At 45.6% G+C, this 18276-nt stretch overlaps 1 protein-coding gene across 1 annotated transcript in view; it reads left to right on the forward strand.

Moving 5' to 3' along the window:
• Nucleotides 1–438: 438 nt before the first annotated feature.
• Nucleotides 439–18276, forward strand: part of FAM111A (FAM111 trypsin like peptidase A) — a 117331-nt gene continuing 99493 nt past the window's right edge. The window contains exons 1-3 of the mRNA XM_069761866.1: nt 439–573; nt 13610–13734; nt 13990–14081. Of these exons, the coding sequence (XP_069617967.1) occupies nt 439–573; nt 13610–13734; nt 13990–14081 (352 nt within the window). The remainder of the gene's footprint in view (nt 574–13609; nt 13735–13989; nt 14082–18276) is intronic.

Consider the following 18276-nt stretch of genomic DNA (forward strand, 5'->3'; position numbering starts at 1 on the left):
ACGTGTCCATCAGCAGCCGAGATCCGCCTCCTGATCCTCAGTGGAGGGCGGAGACAAAGGAAGCAAAACTGCCCACGAAGGAGAGAGTGGGAAAAGGACAAGGAGGGAGAGGAAGTGAGCAATGTGGGAGACGCCATGGCCAGCCGACCGGGATCGGAGCGTGGGGTCGGAGCAGAGGACTCCCCCAGCTACCCGGAGAGATACCGCGGCCAGGCATCACCTGTTGGTCCCGACTTCCTGCAGGCCGGAGTGGACGAGCTCAGCGATCAACTCCGGCGGACGCAGCTGAGCACTGAGGCCGGGTGGAAGGAGACCGTCATCGGGGGCCTCACCAGACGTCTGTCGGCAGCCTCGTCTGGTCCGGAGCAAGAAAGAAGTTCCAGCGCTCCTAAGCCAGAAAGCAAGGCCCTGCCGGAAAGCGAGATGCTGCAAACAGAGATGACAACGCCGCAGCACAAGGCCCCGCAGTCAGCGTTCCAGATCCCAGCGGAGACGGAGCAGGCTGGCACCGGAGGGACCGTATCTGAAGCAGCTATGAAGAACGACCCTGCCCCAGTGACCAAAGACCTACTGGTAGGCCCCGTAGTAGCACCACCTGCTGCCATGACTAAGACTAACTCTGAACTGACAAATCCTAATACTACTACCACAGTGGGCAATATTGCCGCTACTGAACCTACTACCAAAATTGACATTCGAACCCAGATGATACCTGAAAAACTGATTAGTGACATTGACACCGCATCGGATGAGAGGTCGAACACAGATCTTTCCATGCCGGGAAGTGTTCGCTACCAACAGATGCCTTGCAATCTACCGTCGCGAGAATAAACCTCGGAAGCCCGCAATTGCACATAGTTAACTTTTTCCTGTTTGCTGCTTTAAACCCGTCCAGGGTTAACTCTTAAAGGGGTCCCTTTGTTTACCCGGGATCACTTTTCTTTTTGTTTGTTCATCATTGTTTCCAAAGACTGCCGGATCATGAACAGTGAATGAATCCAAAACTGATTTGTATATAGTTTGCACCTTCTTAAAGGTGCTCCCTACTGGTTTTACACAGAAAGAAGACTTTGCGAAGATAATGCTTCTGGACATGACGCAGAAGGTCTTGCTTTCATTGGACTTGCAGACAGAGAGAATCTGCACTACCTAAGAGAGACTTGGTTCCCTCTTAAAGGGGATGTTCACATATTGCACTGAAGTTATAATGTTGCCTTGAGAAAAGTTGGAATGTTAATAATGTTGAAATTTAGAATAGTTTGATAATGTTGATAGAGATTGAGGACAGGAAAGATTGAAAGTAAACCCGTAGGGGTTAGAGAGTCCTCCTGAGAACTGTAGAACGATAGTTGGTTGCTGAAAGAGAGACAATAACAGTAGGCCCGGCCCAGGAGCTAGGCGGTCCTGCATTGGTGAAGCTAGAAAGGAAAGACAAGATGAGTTATTTTATAGTATTTTATAGTAGGCCTTTAGTGGGTTCAGCTTATACGCCCTTAAAGGAAAAGTTAACTTATTGTTCAGAATTTGCACTGAGTAGAATACCCGGTTGGGTGAAAATAGTTATTTATAGTCATAATGTTATTTAAAAATATTTAATCTTGTGTTGTTTGTAAGTTCAAGTGTCCTCACCTCCCATAAAGGGAAGCATTGTTCTATTTACTTGTTTTAAGCATTTCAAAATTTTGTATGTCTTTTGCTGAATTGTATTGTTGTTCTTCTTCCCAGTCCAGGAGTACTGGATTTAACCGGGGGGGAGTGCAACCAGAGAGGCCCGGTACCGAAAACGCGTGGCCCTGTGTCTGGGGGCGCTCCACATGCGTCACTTTGGCGCAACTGTCAGGGCGCAGAGGACGCTGCATGATGCAGTTTTTTCTGCACCAAGAATCATGCAAAAATGAACGCATGCGTCACAAAATGCTGCGTTGTGGGGGATAGAGATGGTACGGTGGAGCAGTGAGGTAAATAATGGGGGATAGAGATGGTACGGTGGAGCAGTGAGGTAAAGAATGGGGGATAGAGATGGTGCAGTGGAGCAGTGAAGTAAATAATGGGGAAAGTGATGGTACACTGGAGCAGTGAGGTAAATAATGGGGGATAGAGATGGTACGGTGGAGCAGTGAGGTAAATGGGAAAAATGATCGTACAGTGGAGCAGTGAGGTACATATTGGGGGATAGAGATGGTATGATGGAGCAGTGAGGTAAAAAATGGGGGAGAGTGATGGTACGGTGGAGCAGTGAGGTAAATAATGGGGGATAGAGATGGTACAGTGGACCAGTGAGGTAAATAATGGGGGAAAGAGATGGTACAGTGGAGCAGTAAGGTAAATAATGGGGGAAAGTGATGGTACAGTGGAGCAGTGAGGTAAATAATGGGGGAAAGTGATGGTACAGTGGAGCACTGAGGTAAATAATGGGGGAAAGTGATGGTACAGTGGAGCAGTGAGGTAAATAATGGGGGAAAGAGATGGTACAGTGGAGCAGTGAGGTAAATAATGGGGGAAAGTGATGGCACAGTGGAGCAGTGAGGTAAATAATGGGGGAAAGTGATGGTACAGTGGAGTAGTGAGGTAAATAATGGGAAGAGTGATGGTACAGTGGAGCAGTGAGGTAAATATTGGGGGAAAGTGATGGTACAGTGGAGCAGTGAGGTAAATAATGGGGGAGAGTGATGGTAAAGTGGAGCAGGGAGGTAAATAATGGGGGACAGTGATGGCACAGTGGAGCAGTGAGGTAAATAATGGGGGAAAGTGATGGTACAGTGGAGCAGTGAGGTAAATGGGGGACAGTGATGGTACAGTGGAGCAGTGAGGTAAATGGGGATAGAGATGGTACAGTGGAGCAGTGAGGTAAATAATGGGGGAAAGTGATACAGTGGAGCAGTGAGGTAAATAATGGGGGAAAGAGATGGTACAGTGGATCAGTGAGGTAAATAATGGGGGATAGAGATGGTGCAGTGGAGCAGTGAGGTAAATAATGGGGGAAAGTGATGATACAGTGGAGCAGTGAGGTAAATAATGGGGGATAGAGATGGTACAGTGGAGTGAATAATGGGGGATAGAGATGGTACAGTGGAGCAGTGAGGTAAATAATGGGGGAAAGTGATGGTACAGTGGAGCAGTGAGGTAAATAATGGGGGAAAGTGATGGTACAGTGGAGCACTGAGGTAAATAATGGGGGATAGAGATGGTACAGTGGAGCAGTGAGGTTAATAATGGGGGATAGAGAAAGAAAACCACACATTTGCGGAAATATGTTACGTGACGGCAGTACGGATCACCCCATGTATAAGAATATCGACATGTCTACCCTGTCGTTCAAACCTATAGGACCCATAGCCCCTGTCTGCATTATCCATCTGGCTTCCCGCCTCACTAAGAGGTTATGGAGATCCCCTCCTCTTATAAGTGGCACCACTTTCTCAATGCCAGCAAAAGTCATCACATTGGGATTCCCCCCATGGGATGACCCGTACTGTCGTCACGTAACATATTTCCAAAAATGTGTTGGTTTGATTTTTTGGAATGTTTTTTCTGTCCGTACTTTATATTTATTATATTTATCGTGTTGGTTGGCATAATAGTAATTCATCGATGTTTTATTGTTCATTTGCATTTAAGACTACTGTATATACTCGAGTATAAGCCGAGATTTTCAGCCCAAAATTTTGGGCTGAAAGTGCCCCTCTTGGCTTATACTCGAGTCACGGTAGCGGTGGGGTCGGCGGGTGAGGGGGAGAGGGCGCTTTAGCATACTCGCCTAGTCCCAGCGATCCTGGCGCTCCCCCTGCCGTCCCACGGTCTTCCGTGCTGCAGCTCTTCCTGTCAGCGGTCACGTGGGACCGCTCATTAGAGAAATGAATACGCGGCTCCACCTCCCATAGGGGTGGAGCCGCGTATTCATTTCTCTAATCAGCGGTGACGGTGACCGCTGATAGAGGAAGAGGCTGCAGCACCGAAGACCATGTGACAGGCAGAGGGAGCCGGACGCAGGTAAGTATGTCATATTCACCTGTCCCCGTTCCACCCGCCGGGCGCCGCTCTGTCTTCGCGTCTCTCCGCACTGACTGTCCAGGTCAGAGGGCGCGATGACGGATATAGTGTGCGCGGCGCCCTCTGCCTGATCAGTCAGAGCGGAGAGTCGCCGGGACCGGACGCTGGGAGCTGCAAGCAGCGAGGTGAGTATGGCATTTTTTTTTTTAAGCAGCAGCAGCAATGGCAGAGATTTATGTGGAGCATCTATGGGGAAATATGAACGGTGCAGAGCACTATATGGCAGCTATGGGGCAATACTGAACGGCGCAGAGCACTATATGGCACAGCTATGGGGCAATACTGAACGGCGCAGAGCACTATATGGCAGCTATGGGGCAATACTGAACGGCGCAGAGCACTATATGGCAGCTATGGGGCAATAATGAACGGTGCAGAGCACTATATGGCACAGCTATGGGGCAATAATGAGCGGCGCAGAGCACTATATGGCACAGCTATGGGGCAATAATGAATGGCGCAGAGTACTATATGGCAGCTATGGGGCAATAATGAACGGCGCAGAGCACTATATGGCAGCTATGGGGCAATACTGAACGGCGCAGAGCACTATATGGCAGCTATGGGGCAATACTGAACGGCGCAGAGCACTATATGGCAGCTATGGGGCAATACTGAACGGCGCAGAGCACTATATGGCAGCTATGGGGCAATAATGAACGGTGCAGAGCACTATATGGCACAGCTATGAGGCAATACTGAACGGTGCAGAGCACTATATGGCACAGCTATGGGGCAATAATGAACGGTGCAGAGCACTATATGGCACAGCTTTATATAGCACATGTATGGGGCAATAATGAACGGTGCAGAGCACTATATGGCAGAGCTTTCTATGGCACATCTATGGTGCAATAATGAACAGTATGGAGCATTATATATGGCACAGCTTTATATGGAGCATCTTATGGGGCCATAATGAACGGTATGGAGCATCTATTTTTATATTTGAAATTCACCGGTAGCTGCTGCATTTCCTACCCTAGGCTTATACTCGAGTCAATAAGTTTTCCCAGTTTTTTTGTGGCAAAATTAGGGGGGTCGGCTTATACTCGGGTCGGCTTATTCTCGAGTATATACGGTATTTTGGAATACTGCTCCCATAGTAGTCCGTTTGAGTTCCAGAGAAAATCGGGATATGTACCGAAGGGTAATGGTTATAATACCAACAAATATGGGGAAGTAACTTGATCACTCATAAATAATAATGTAAGTAATATCTTGTTAATATAAGTCCAATACAAGTTTATCACAGCATGTAGGTATTAAATTTGTTTTTAGTTGTTTTTAGTATTTCGTGCAGTGGATGGGCGGGGTGAGGTAGGGAGGAGTTGTGCCTTGAGCACATACTTCTTCTGGCGTCATGTCCGTCCACCCACAAACCCGAAGAAGAGCCGCAGCGGTGCGAAACGGCCGTTGTTTGGACCTATACACTCTGCTACATGTACACCCCCGAGCTGTGAAGATTTTATCGCAATAGTTACCCGTTTTGAAGATCGGTGAGTGCTGCCGCTTTCTTTCTGCTCACAGGAATAATTATACCCAAGTGATGAGCTAAGAATCAGATTTCATAACAGGAATACCATGCTCAGAGCATGCAATGAAAAAATCTACAAAAAGAAGTTTTTGTCTATGTAAAGCACACATGTTGGTACAATTAGTTCTTATGAGGTTCGATGTATGTAGAAAATGTTTTACATAAAAAAATTCAGTATATTGGTTACAAATTTGGTTAAATCAATCACTAAATTTTCTTTCACTTAATAGATACTTTATTGGCACCTTTTTTATATACTTATCACTTTAATTCTGGCACTTTGTTTTTTTCATGATAATAATAATGTTATTAATTCTTCCACACACAATAATTTACATTGCATTTACAGCATTTCACTGCCCCTTTTTTCACATCCACTATATTAGTGAACATATATTTCATTTACACATAATTATTTATTAGATAAATTCAAATTAAGTTAATTTGTGCCAAAATGTTAATATTTTTTCTTCCTTTACTTTAACATATTTAATATATATATTTTTGTTTACATCTACCGACATATTAGTATAGAACCTATAACCATATATATCTCCTTATGGTAGTTCACTTCGTGGCCAAATTTAGTCTGAATCCCGTCTAATGGGAGTGGAAGGAAAAAGTGTGGTAGAAAAAGGTTCACAAGCAACTGGGATAACCGCAGTCTGGAAAGGATGAAGAAAAGGCCATTCAATAATGTGGGGGAGATTCACAAGGAGCGGACTGCTGCTGGGGTCATTGCTCCAAGAGCCACCACACACAGACGTCTCCAGGACATGGACTACAAGTGTCACATTCCTTGTGTCCGGCCACTCATGACCAATAGACAACGCCAGAAGCCTCTTACCTGGGGCAAGGAGAAGAAGAACTGGACTGTTGTCAGTGGTCCAAGGTCCCAGAGTCTGGAGGAAGAGTGGAGGCCACAATCCAAGCTGCTGGAGGTCTGGTGTGAAGTCTCCACAATCAGTGATGGTTTGGGGAGCCATGTCATCTGCTGGTGGAGGTCCACTGGGTTTTATCAAGACCAAAGTCAGTGCTGCCGTCTACCAGGACATTTTAGAGCACTTCATGCTTCCCTCTGCTGACAAGCTTTATCGAGATGGAAATGTCATTCTCCAGCAGGACTTGGCCCCTGTCCACACGGCCAAAAGTACCAATACCTGGTGTAAAAACAACAGTATCACTGGGCTTGATTGACAGCAAACTCACCTGACCTTAACCCCATAGAGAATCTATGGAGTATTGTCAAGAGGAAGATGAGACACCAGACCCAACAATGCAAACGAGCTGAAGGCTGCTATCAAAGCAACCTGGGCGTCCATAACCTCTCAGCAGTGCCACAGGCTGATCGCCTCCATGCCACGCCGCATTGATGCAGTAATTGATGCAAAAGGAACAAAGACCAAGTACTGAGTGCATTTACTGAACATACATTTCAGTAGGGAACATTTCGGCTTTTAAAATCATTTTTCAAGCTGGTGTTATAAAGTATTCTAATTTACTGAGATAATGACTTTTGGGTTTTCATTGGCTGTAAGCCATAATCATCAACATTAACCCCTTTCTGACATCGGACGTACTATCCCGTCGAGGTGGGGTGGGCACCTATGACCACGGACGGGATAGTACGTCCAGCGCGATCGGCGGCGCTCATGGGGGGAGCGCGGCCGGGTGTCAGCTGCCTATCGCAGCTGACATCCGGCACTATGTGCCAGGAGCGGTCACGGACCTCCCCCGGCACATTAACCCCCGGCACCCCGCGATCAAAGATGATCGCGATGTGCCGGCGGTGCAGGGAAGCATCGCGCAGGGAGGGGGCTCCCTGCGGGCTTCCCTGAGCCCCCCGCAGCAACGCGATGTGATCGCGTTGCTGCGAGGGTCTTAGTGGTGGCTTCACAGAGCCTGCTCAGAGCAGGCACTGTGTAGCCTGCAGCACTGTAAGTGAGATCAGTGATCTGACAGAGTGCTGTGCACACTCTCAGATCACCGATCTGTGATGTCCCCCCCTGGGAAAAAGTAAAAAAATATTTTTCCAAATGTGTAAAAAAAAAAATTCCTAAATAATGAAAAAAAAAAATTATTATTCCCATAAATACATTTCTTTATCTAAATAAATAAAAACAATAAAAGTACACATATTTAGTATGGCCGCATCCGTAACGACCCAACCTATAAGGCTAGGTTCACACTAGCGTTGCGCCGCCCTGCGTCGGCGACGCAACGCGCGACGCACGTAAAAACGCGCGCAAAAACGCGCGCGTTTTGCGACGCGTGCGTCGTTTTTGACGAAAATCGGACGCACAGAAAATGCTACAATGTAGCGTTTTCTTGCGTCCGACGCTAGCGTCGGAAACGACGCACGTGGCGAAAAACGCCACCAAAACAACGCACGCGTCCCCTATGTTAAACATAGGGGCGCGTCGCCGCTGCGTCGCCGGCGCAACAGCGACGCACATTGGCGGAACGCCAATGTGAACGTAGCCTAAAACTGTCCCAGTAGTTAACCCCTTCAGTAAACACCGTAAGAAAAAGAAAAAAACCAGGCAAAAAACAACGATTTATTATCATACCGCCGAACAAGAAGTGGAATAACACGCGATCAAAAGGACAGATATAAATAACCATCATACTGCTGAAAGCGTCATCTTGTCCCGCAAAAAACGAGCCGCCATACAGCATCATCAGCAAAAAAATAAAAAAGTTATAGTCCTGAGAATAAAGCGATGCAAAAATAATTATTTTTTCTATAAAATAGTTTTTATCGTATAAAAGCGCCAAAACATAAAAAAATGATATAAATGAGGTGTCGCTGTAATCGTACTGACCCGAAGAATAAAACTGCTTTATCAATTTTACCAAACGCGGAACGGTATGAACGCCTCCCCCAAAAGAAATTCATGAATAGCTGGTTTTTGGTCATTCTGCCTCACAAAAATCGGAATAAAAAGCGATCAAAAAATGTCACGTGCCCGAAAATGTTACCAATAAATACGTCAACTTGTCCCGCAAAAAACAAGACCTCACATGACTCTGTGGACCAAAATATGGAAAAATTATAGATCTCAAAATGTGCTACAGATGGATCTGGATAAGTTGGAAACTTGGGCTGAAAGGTGGCAGATGAGGTTTAACAATGATAAATGTAAGGTTATACACATGGGAAGAAGGAATCAATGTCACCATTACACACTGAACGGGAAACCACTGGGTAAATCTGACAGGGAGAAGGACTTGGGGATCCTAGTTAATGATAAACTTACCTGGAGCAGCCAGTGCCAGGCAGCAGCTGCCAAGGCAAACAGGATCATGGGGTGCATTAAAAGAGGTCTGGATACACATGATGAGAGCATTATACTGCCTCTGTACAAATCCCTAGTTAGACCGCACATGGAGTACTGTGTCCAGTTTTGGGCACCGGTGCTCAGGAAGGATATAATGGAACTAGAGAGAGTACAAAGGAGGGCAACAAAATTAATAAAGGGGATGGGAGAACTACAATACCCAGATAGATTAGCGAAATTAGGATTATTTAGTCTAGAAAAAAGACAACTGAGGGGCGATCTAATAACCATGTATAAGTATATAAGGGGACAATACAAATATCTCGCTGAGGATCTGTTTATACCAAGGAAGGTGACGGGCACAAGGGGGCATTCTTTGCGTCTGGAGGAGAGAAGGTTTTTCCACCAACATAGAAGAGGATTCTTTACTGTTAGGGCAGTGAGAATCTGGAATTGCTTGCCTGAGGAGGTGGTGATGGCGAACTCAGTCGAGGGGTTCAAGAGAGGCCTGGATGTCTTCCTGGAGCAGAACAATATTGTATCATACAATTAGGTTCTGTAGAAGGACGTAGATCTGGGGATTTATTATGATGGAATATAGGCTGAACTGGATGGACAAATGTCTTTTTTCGGCCTTACTAACTATGTTACTATGTAACGCAAAAAATATTTTTTGCAATAAAAAGCGTCTTTCAGTGTGTGACGGCTGCCAATCATAAAAATCCGCTAAAAAACCCACTATAAAAGTAAATCAAACCCCCCTTCATCACCCCCTTAGTTAGGGAAAAATTAAAAAAATGTATTTATTTCCATTAGGGTTAGGGCTAGGGCTACAGTTTGGGTTGGGGCTAAAGTTACAGTTAGGGTTTAGAATACATTTACAGTTGGGAATAGGGTTGGGATTAGGGTTAGGGGTGTGTCAGGGTTAGAGGTGTGGTTAGGGTTACCGTTGGAATTAGGGTTAGGGGTGAGTTTGGATTAGGGTTTCAGTTATAATTGGGGGGTTTCCACTGTTTAGGCACATCAGGGGCTCTCCAAACGCGACATGGCGTCCGATCTCAATTCCAGCCAATTCTGCATTGAAAAAGTAAAACAGTGCTTCTTCCCTTCCGTGTGCCCAAACAGGGGTTTACCCCAACATATGGGGTATCAGCGTACTCAGGACAAATAGGACAACAACTGTTGGGGTCCAATTTCTCCTGTTACCCTTGGGAAAATACAAAACTGGGGGCTAAAAAAATATTTTTTGTGGGAAAAAAAAATATTTTTTATTTTTACGGCTCTGCGTTATAAACTGTAGTGATGCATGTAAAGAAGCTGCGGAGACACCATCACGTGTTTCTCGACGCAAGCAGTGAATAGCCAGGCCTTTCCCCGGAAAGGAACAACCACGGGAAGGGCCTCGGGGAGACCAAAACATCCAACACCGCGGAGACACCATCACGTGATTCCAGAACACTGCCCCCATCCCGAAACAGCTGTCTGTGGATGGATACCATGCTTGGCATAGGTGGCTTTCCTTCATAGGATGCTGCCCTTCCCGTGGTTGTGCCTTCCCGGGGAAAGGCCTGGCTATTCACTGCTTGCGTCGAGAAACACGTGATGGTGTCTCCGCAGCTTCTTTACATGCATCTGCATATTTCCCATAAGGGATGGGGGCAGTGTTCTGGAATCACTGCGTTGAGAAACACGTGATGGTGTCTCTGCGGTGTTGGATGTTTTGGTCTCCCCGAGGCCAATCATCTGTGCCTTTATAGCCTTTTTACTAGGCACTGCTCCTAATAGCCAGATTCCTACTCCACACTGATGAGGGGCAAAAACCCCGAAACAGCTGTCTGTGGATGGATACCATGCTTGGCATAGGTGGCTTTCCTTCATAGGATGCTGCCCTTCCCGTGGTTGTTCCTTCCCGGGGAAAGGCCTGGCTATTCACTGCTTGCGTCGAGAAACACGTGATGGTGTCTCCGCAGCTTCTTTACATGCATCTGCATATTTCCCATAAGGGATGGGGGCAGTGTTCTGGAATCACTGCGTTGAGAAATACGTGATGGTGTCTCCGCGGTGTTGGATGTTTTGGTCTCCCCGAGGCCAATCTGTGCCTTTATAAACTGTAGTGAAACACTTGGGGGTTCAAAGTTCTCACATCACATCTAGATAAGTTCCCTGGGGGGTCTAGTTTCCAATATGGGGTCACTTGTGGGGGGTTTCTACTGTTTAGGTACATTAGGGGTTCTGCAAACGCAATGTGACGCCTGCAGACCATTCCATCTAAGTCTGCATTCCAAATGGCACTCCTTCCCTTCCGAGCCCTCCCATGCGCCCAAACGGTGGTTCCCCCCAACATATGGGGTATCAGCGTACTCAGGACAAATTGGACAACAAATTTTGGGGTCCAATTTCTCCTGTTACCCTCGGGAAAATACAAAACTGGGGGCTAAAAAATAATTTTGGGGGGAAAGATTTTTTTTTTTAATTTTCACGGCTCTGCGTTACAAACTGTAGTGAAACACTTGGGGGTTCAAAGCTCTCACAACACATCTAGATGAGTTCTTTAGGGGGTCTAGTTTCCAAAATGGTGTCACTTGTGGGGGGTTTCTACTGTTTAGGTACATTAGGGGCTCTGCAAATGCAATGTGACACCTGCAGACCATTCCATCTAAGTCTGCATTCCAAATGGAGCTCCTTCCCTTCCGAGCCCTCCCATGCGCCCAAACAGTGGTTTCTCCCCACATATGGGGTATCAGCGCACTCAGGACAAATTGGACAACAAATTTTGGGGTCCACTTTCTCCTGTTACCCTCGGGAAAATACAAAACTGGGGGCTAAAAAATAATTTTTGTGGGAAAAAATTTTTGTTTTATTTTTACTGCTCTCCATTATAAACTTCTGTGAAGCCCTTGGTGGGTCAAAGCACTCCCCACACATCTAGATAAGTTCCTTAGGGGGTCTACTTTCCAAAATGGCGTCACTTGTGGGGGGTTTCAATATTTAGGCACGTCAGTGGCTCTCCAAACGCAACATGGCGTCCCATCTCAATTCCTGTCAATTTTGCATTGAAAAGTCAAACGGCGCTCCTTCCTTTCCGAGCTCTCCCGTCCGCCCAAAAAGTGGTTTACCCCCACATATGAGGCATCAGCGTACTCAGGACAAATTGTACAACAACTTTTGGGGTCCAATTTCTTCTCTTACCCTTGGGAAAATAAAAAATTGGGGGCGAAAAGATAATTTTTGTGAAAAAATATGATTTTTTATTTTTACGGTTCTGCATTATAAACTTCTGTGAAGCACTGGGTGGGTCAAAGTGCTCACCACACCTCTAGATAAGTTCCTTAGGGGGTCTACTTTCCAAAATGGTGTCACTTGTGGGGGGTTTCAATGTTTAGGCACATCAGTGGCTCTCCAAACGCAACATGGCGTCCCATCTCAATTCCTGTCAATTTTGCATTGAAAAGTCAAACAGCGCTCCTTCCCTTCCGAGCTCTCCCATCCGCCCAAACAGTGGTTTACCCCCACATATGGGGTATCAGTGTACTCAGGACAAATTGTACAACAACTTTTGGGGTCCAATTTCTTCTCTTACCCTTGGAAAAATAAAAAAGTGGGGGCGAAAAGATAATTTTTGTGAAAAAATATGACTTTTTATTTTTACGGTTCTACATTATAAACTTCTGTGAAGCACTTGGTGGGTCAAAGTACTCACCACACCTCTAGATAAGTTCCTTAGGGGGTCTACTTTCCAAAATGGTGTCACTTGTGGGGGATTTCAATGTTTAGGCACATCAGGGGCTCTCCAAACGAAACATGGCGTCCCATCTCAATTCCAGTCAATTTTGCATTGAAAAGTCAAATGGCGCTCCCTCGCTTCCGAGCTGTGCCATGCGCCCAAACAGTGGTTTACCCCCACATGTGGGGTATTGGCGTACTCAGGACAAATTGTACAACAATGTTTGGGGTCCATTTTCTCCTGTTACCCTTGGTAAAATAAAACAAATGGGAGCTGAATTAAATTTTTTGTGAAAAAAAGTTAAATGTTCATTTTTATTTAAACATTCAAAAAATTCCTGTGAAGCACCAGAAGGGTTAATAAACTTCTTGAATGTGGTTTTGAGCACCTTGAGGGGTGTAGTTTTTAGAATGGTGTCACACTTGGGTATTTTCTATCATATAGACCCCTCAAAATGACTTCAAATGAGATGTGGTCCCTAAAAAAAATGGTGTTGTAGAAATGAGAAATTGCTGGTCAACTTTTCACCCTTATAACTCCCTAACAAAAAAAAATGTTGGTTCCAAAATTGTGCTGATGTAAAGTAGACATGTGGGAAATGTTACTTATTAAGTATTTTGTGTGACATATCTCTGTGATTTAATTACATAAAAATTCAAAGTTGGAAAATTGCGAAATTTTCATAATTTTCGCCAAATTTCCACAAATAAACGCAGGTACTATCAAAGAATTTTTACCATTGTCATGAAGTACAATATGTCCCGAGAAAACAATGTCAGATTCACTGGGATCCGTTGAAGCGTTCCAGAGTTATAACCTCATAAAGGGACAGTGGTCAGAATTGTAAAAATTGGCCCGGTCATTAACGTGCAAACCACCCTTGGGGTTAACAGAAATAAACACGTGAAATAAATCAAGCTGTGTGTAATGACTATAGAATATAGGAGATTCACTTTTTGTAATGAAGAACTGAAATAAATTCACTTTTTGATATTCTAATTTTGTGAGAACTTGTAGGTACCTCAAAATTGTGAAAAATACAACCAGTTCTGCAAACACCATAGAACCTCAGGGCTGCAGCATTTACAGAAAAAGGAAGACGTTGTGTCTTCAAGTACTTTCAAGTTCCAAAAGACACACTGGTAGGGAATTTAGATTGTGAGCCCCATTGGAGACAGCAATGATAATGTCTGTAAAGCGCTGTGGAATATGTTAGCGCTATATAAAAAGTAAAGATTATTATTATTATTACCTGAGTCTAAAACGTGTGGGATAAAATGGGGCTAAACGGGATTATACCTGTCATATTCATAAGCAGTCACTGAGTCATGGAAATTTACATGCCAAGTGTTTGCAGGTGTGGCTTTCTTACGAATCTGATTTTCCCGCTCGTGCAGTTTAGCTCTGGGTCTTATAAGAAGGACTGAGAGACGCAGCGGGATCTCAGCCTATTCAGACTTGTGTCAGACAGCGGAAAAACTCTCGGCAGGTAAGATTAATAAATATCTGCAGTCCATTCCTCCTCCCAACCTCCCCACGCAGCTTCTGCTACTTTTAATGGGGAGCGGGAAATAATTTTTCATTTTTGTAGATAAAGGGGTCAGGCGTCCTCACTGCGCTCTGTTCCCTTTACTGCAGTGAGTTGGGCTTTATGTCGCTTTTGATGGCGGCAACAACAGCCCGCAGCATTATTCTTACCGTAAAAACGTCTAGAATCCCAAACTGGGTCCACGTGGCGTATTCATGACCGCATGATGGACCTGGCACAGCACTTTCGTTTCTGGTGTATGATCCGACCTGTTGTGAATTCTGTGGCTGAATTCACTCCTGTGGTCACAAGTGGTACTGCAGCTTCTGAGCTTCCTCCCTCAGGTGTTCTGGTGAGCTCGTTAACTGCTTCATTACTTAACTCCACCTGATGCTGCTATCCTTGCTCCTTGTCAATGTTTCAGTGTTGGATCTGAGCTTCTCCTGATTGTTCCTGTGACCTGCTGCTCTGTATAGCTAAGTGCTTTTTGCTTTTTTGTTGCTTTTTTTCTGTCCAGCTTGTCTTTTGTTTTGCTGGAAGCTCTGAGACGCAAAGGGTGTACCGCCGTGCCGTTAGTTCGGCACGGTGGGTTTTTTTTGCCCCCTTTGCGTGGTTTTGCTTTAGAGTTTTTTGTAGACTGCAAAGTTCGCTTTACTGTCCTCGCTCTGTCCTAGAATATCGGGCCCCACTTTGCTGAATCTATTTCATCCCTACGTTTTGTCTTTTCATCTTACTCACAGTCATTATATGTGGGGGGCTGCCTTTTCCTTTGGGGAATTTCTCTGGGGCAAGTCAGGCCTATTTTTCTATCTTCAGGCTAGCTAGTTTCTTAGGCTGTGCCGAGTTGCCTAGGTAGTTGTTAGGCGCAATCCACAGCCGCTTTTAGTTGTGTTTAGGATAGGATCAGGTGTGCAGTCTACAGAGTTTCCACGTCTCAGAGCTCGTTCTTGTATTTTTGGGTATTTGTCAGATCACTGTGTGCGCTCTGATCGCTAAGCACACTGTGTTCCTGGATTGCCTTCATAACACCTGTCATTAGCAAACATAACACCGACCATGACACCAGCGTGAAAAGAGCGTACACGTTACAATGATGTCGGGAAGAGACGACGGTCACCTATGGTGGATAATCACTGTAAGGAATGTAAGGAGGACTCTCAGTTCTAAATATTTTTGTAAGGAATGTGTGATAGATCAGGCGGGAAGGAGACGACTGCACGGAAGCCAGAGCCTGAGGCTGTAATATGGAGAGATGACAGTGCAAATAGTCTTCATGATATAAACTGCACCTCCAAAGGTCTTCCTTGGTTAATTGCACAGCATATGTAGGAGTTAGAGTGGATACAGAGCTCAAAATCCCAGTGATTCTGATGTTAGAAATGATCAAGTAATAAAGTGTCAGAATGTGAAACATAATTTTTTATTATAGCACCATTTATTCCATGGCGCTTTACATGTGAGGAGGGGTATACATAATAAAAACAAATACAGTAATCTTAAACAATACAAGTCACAATGCTACAGGAGGAGAGAGGACCCTGCCCGCGAGGGCTCACAATCTACAAGGGATGGGTGAGGATACAGGAGGAGAGAGGACCCTGCCCGCGAGGGCTCACAATCTACAAGGGATGGGTGAGGATACATGAGGAGAGAGGACCCTGCCCGCGAGGGCTCACAATCTACAAGGGATGGGTGAGGATACAGGAGGAGAGAGGACCCTGCCCGCGAGGGCTCACAATCTACAAGGGATGGGTGAGGATACATGAGGAGAGAGGACCCTGCCCGCGAGGGCTCACAATCTACAAGGGATGGGTGAAGACACAGGAGGAGAGAGGACCCTGCCCGCGAGGGCTCACAATCTACAAGGGATGGGTGAGGATACAGGAGGAGAGAGGACCCTGCCCACGAGGGCTCACAATCCACAAGGGATGGGTGAGGATACAGTAGGAGAGAGGACCCTGCCCGCGAGGGCTCACAATCTACAAGGGATGGGTGAGGATACAGGAGGAGAGGACCCTGCCCACGAGGGCTCACAATCTACAAGGGATGGGTGAAGACACAGGAGGAGAGAGGACCCTGCCCGCGAGGGCTCACAATCTACAAGGGATGGGTGAGGATACAGGAGGAGAGAGGACCCTGCCCGCGAGGGCTCACAATCTACAAGGGATGGGTGAGGATACAGGAGGAGAGAGGACCCTGCCCGCCAGGGCTCACAATCTACAAGGGATGGGTGAGGATACAGGAGGAGAGAGGACCCTGCCCGCGAGGGCTCACAATCTACAAGGGATGGGTGAGGATACAGGAGGAGTGAGGTCCCTGCCCGCCAGGGCTCACAATCTACAAGGGATGGGTGAGGATACAGGAGGAGAGAGGACCCTCCCCGCGAGGGCTCACAATCTACAAGGGATGGGTGAGGATACAGGAGGAGAGAGGACCCTGCCCACAAAGGCTCACAATCTACAAGGGATGGGTGAGGATACAGGAGGAGAGAGGACCCTGCCCGCGAAGGCTCACAATCTACAAGGGATGGGTGAGGATACAGGAGGACAGAGGACCCTGCCCGTGAAGGCTCACAATCTACAAGGGATGGGTGAGGATACAGTAGGTGAGGGTAGAGCTGGTCATGCAGTGGTTTGGTCGATCGGTGGTTACTGCAGGTTGTAGGCTTGTCGGACGAGGTGGGTCTTCAGGTTCTTTTTGAAGGTTTCGATGGTAGGTGAGAGTCTGATGTGTTGTGGTAGAGGGTTCCAGAGTAGGGGTGATACGCGAGAGAAATCTTGTATACGATTGTGGGAAGAGGAGATCAGTGGGGAGTAGAGAAGGAGATCTTGTGAGGATCAGAGGTTGCGAGCAGGAAAGTAGCGGGAGACCATGTCACAGATGTATGGAGGAGACAGGTTGTGGATGGCTTTGTATGTCATGGTTAGGGTTTTGTACTGGAGTCTCTGGGTAATGGGGAGCCAGTGAAGGGATTGACAGAGGGGAGAGGCCGGGGAATAGCGGGGGGACAGGTGGATTACGGGCAGCTGACATGCTACCTACAGCCACCTTTAGGGGAGAGTCTCGCTGCACTCTACCTGCAGCCACCGATAGGGGGAGCATACTGCGTTCTTTCTCCAGCCACCACTAGAGGGAGCTCACATCACAAAGCTTTAGTTCTCATTTCAATGTGAGCTATAAATTGTGCCCTGGTTCTGCAATGTTCTCACTGTGTTCTTGCACTTTACCCCTTTCCATACTCTCATTTCCTGTAGATATGTTCTTATTTAACTAAAAACTAATTTAAATGGAACCTTTCATCAACATTTAACCTTAGAATGTATTTGGAAAGCGTTTATTAGTCTTCTAATACCCTCTGTGATGATACATGTATTAGCCTTAAACACTAAATGTAATGTTAATGTATTAGGAGGCTGATAAAGAGTCCTATTAACTTCTAGGAATAAATCCGGATGAAAGGATCCCTTTAACCCCTTTACCCCCAAGGGTGGTTTGCACGTCAATGACCAGGCCAATTTTTACAATTCTGACCACTGTCCCTTTATGAGGTTATAACTCCGAAACGCTTCAACGGATCCTGGTGATTCTGACTTTGTTTTCTCGTGACATATTGTACTTCATGATAGTGGTAAAATTTCTTTGATAGTACCTGCGTTTATTTGTGAAAAAAACGGAAATTTGGCGAACATTTTGAAAATTTCGCAATTTTCAAACTTTGAATTTTTATGCAATTAAATCACAGAGATATGTCACACAAAATACTTAATAAGTAACATTTCCCACATGTCTCCTTTACATCAGCACAATTTTGGAACCAATTTTTTTTTTGTTAGGGAGTTATAAGGGTTAAAAGTTGACCAGCAATTTCTCATTTTTACAACACCATTTTTTTTTAGGGACCACGTCTCATTTGAAGTCATTTTGAGGGGTCTATATGATAGAAAATGCCCAAGTGTGACACCATTCTAAAAACTGCACCCCTCAAGGTGCTCAAAACCACATTCAAGAAGTTTATTAACCCTTCAGGTGTTTAATAGGAATTTTTGGAATGTTTAAATAAAAATGAACATTTAACTTTTTTACACAAAAAATATACTTCAGCTCCAATTTGTTTTATTTTACCAAGGGTAACAGGAGAAAATGGACCCCAAAAGTT

The sequence above is a fragment of the Ranitomeya imitator genome, chromosome 4 (genome assembly GCF_032444005.1).
Source record: "Ranitomeya imitator isolate aRanImi1 chromosome 4, aRanImi1.pri, whole genome shotgun sequence".
Taxonomy (NCBI): domain Eukaryota; kingdom Metazoa; phylum Chordata; class Amphibia; order Anura; family Dendrobatidae; genus Ranitomeya; species Ranitomeya imitator.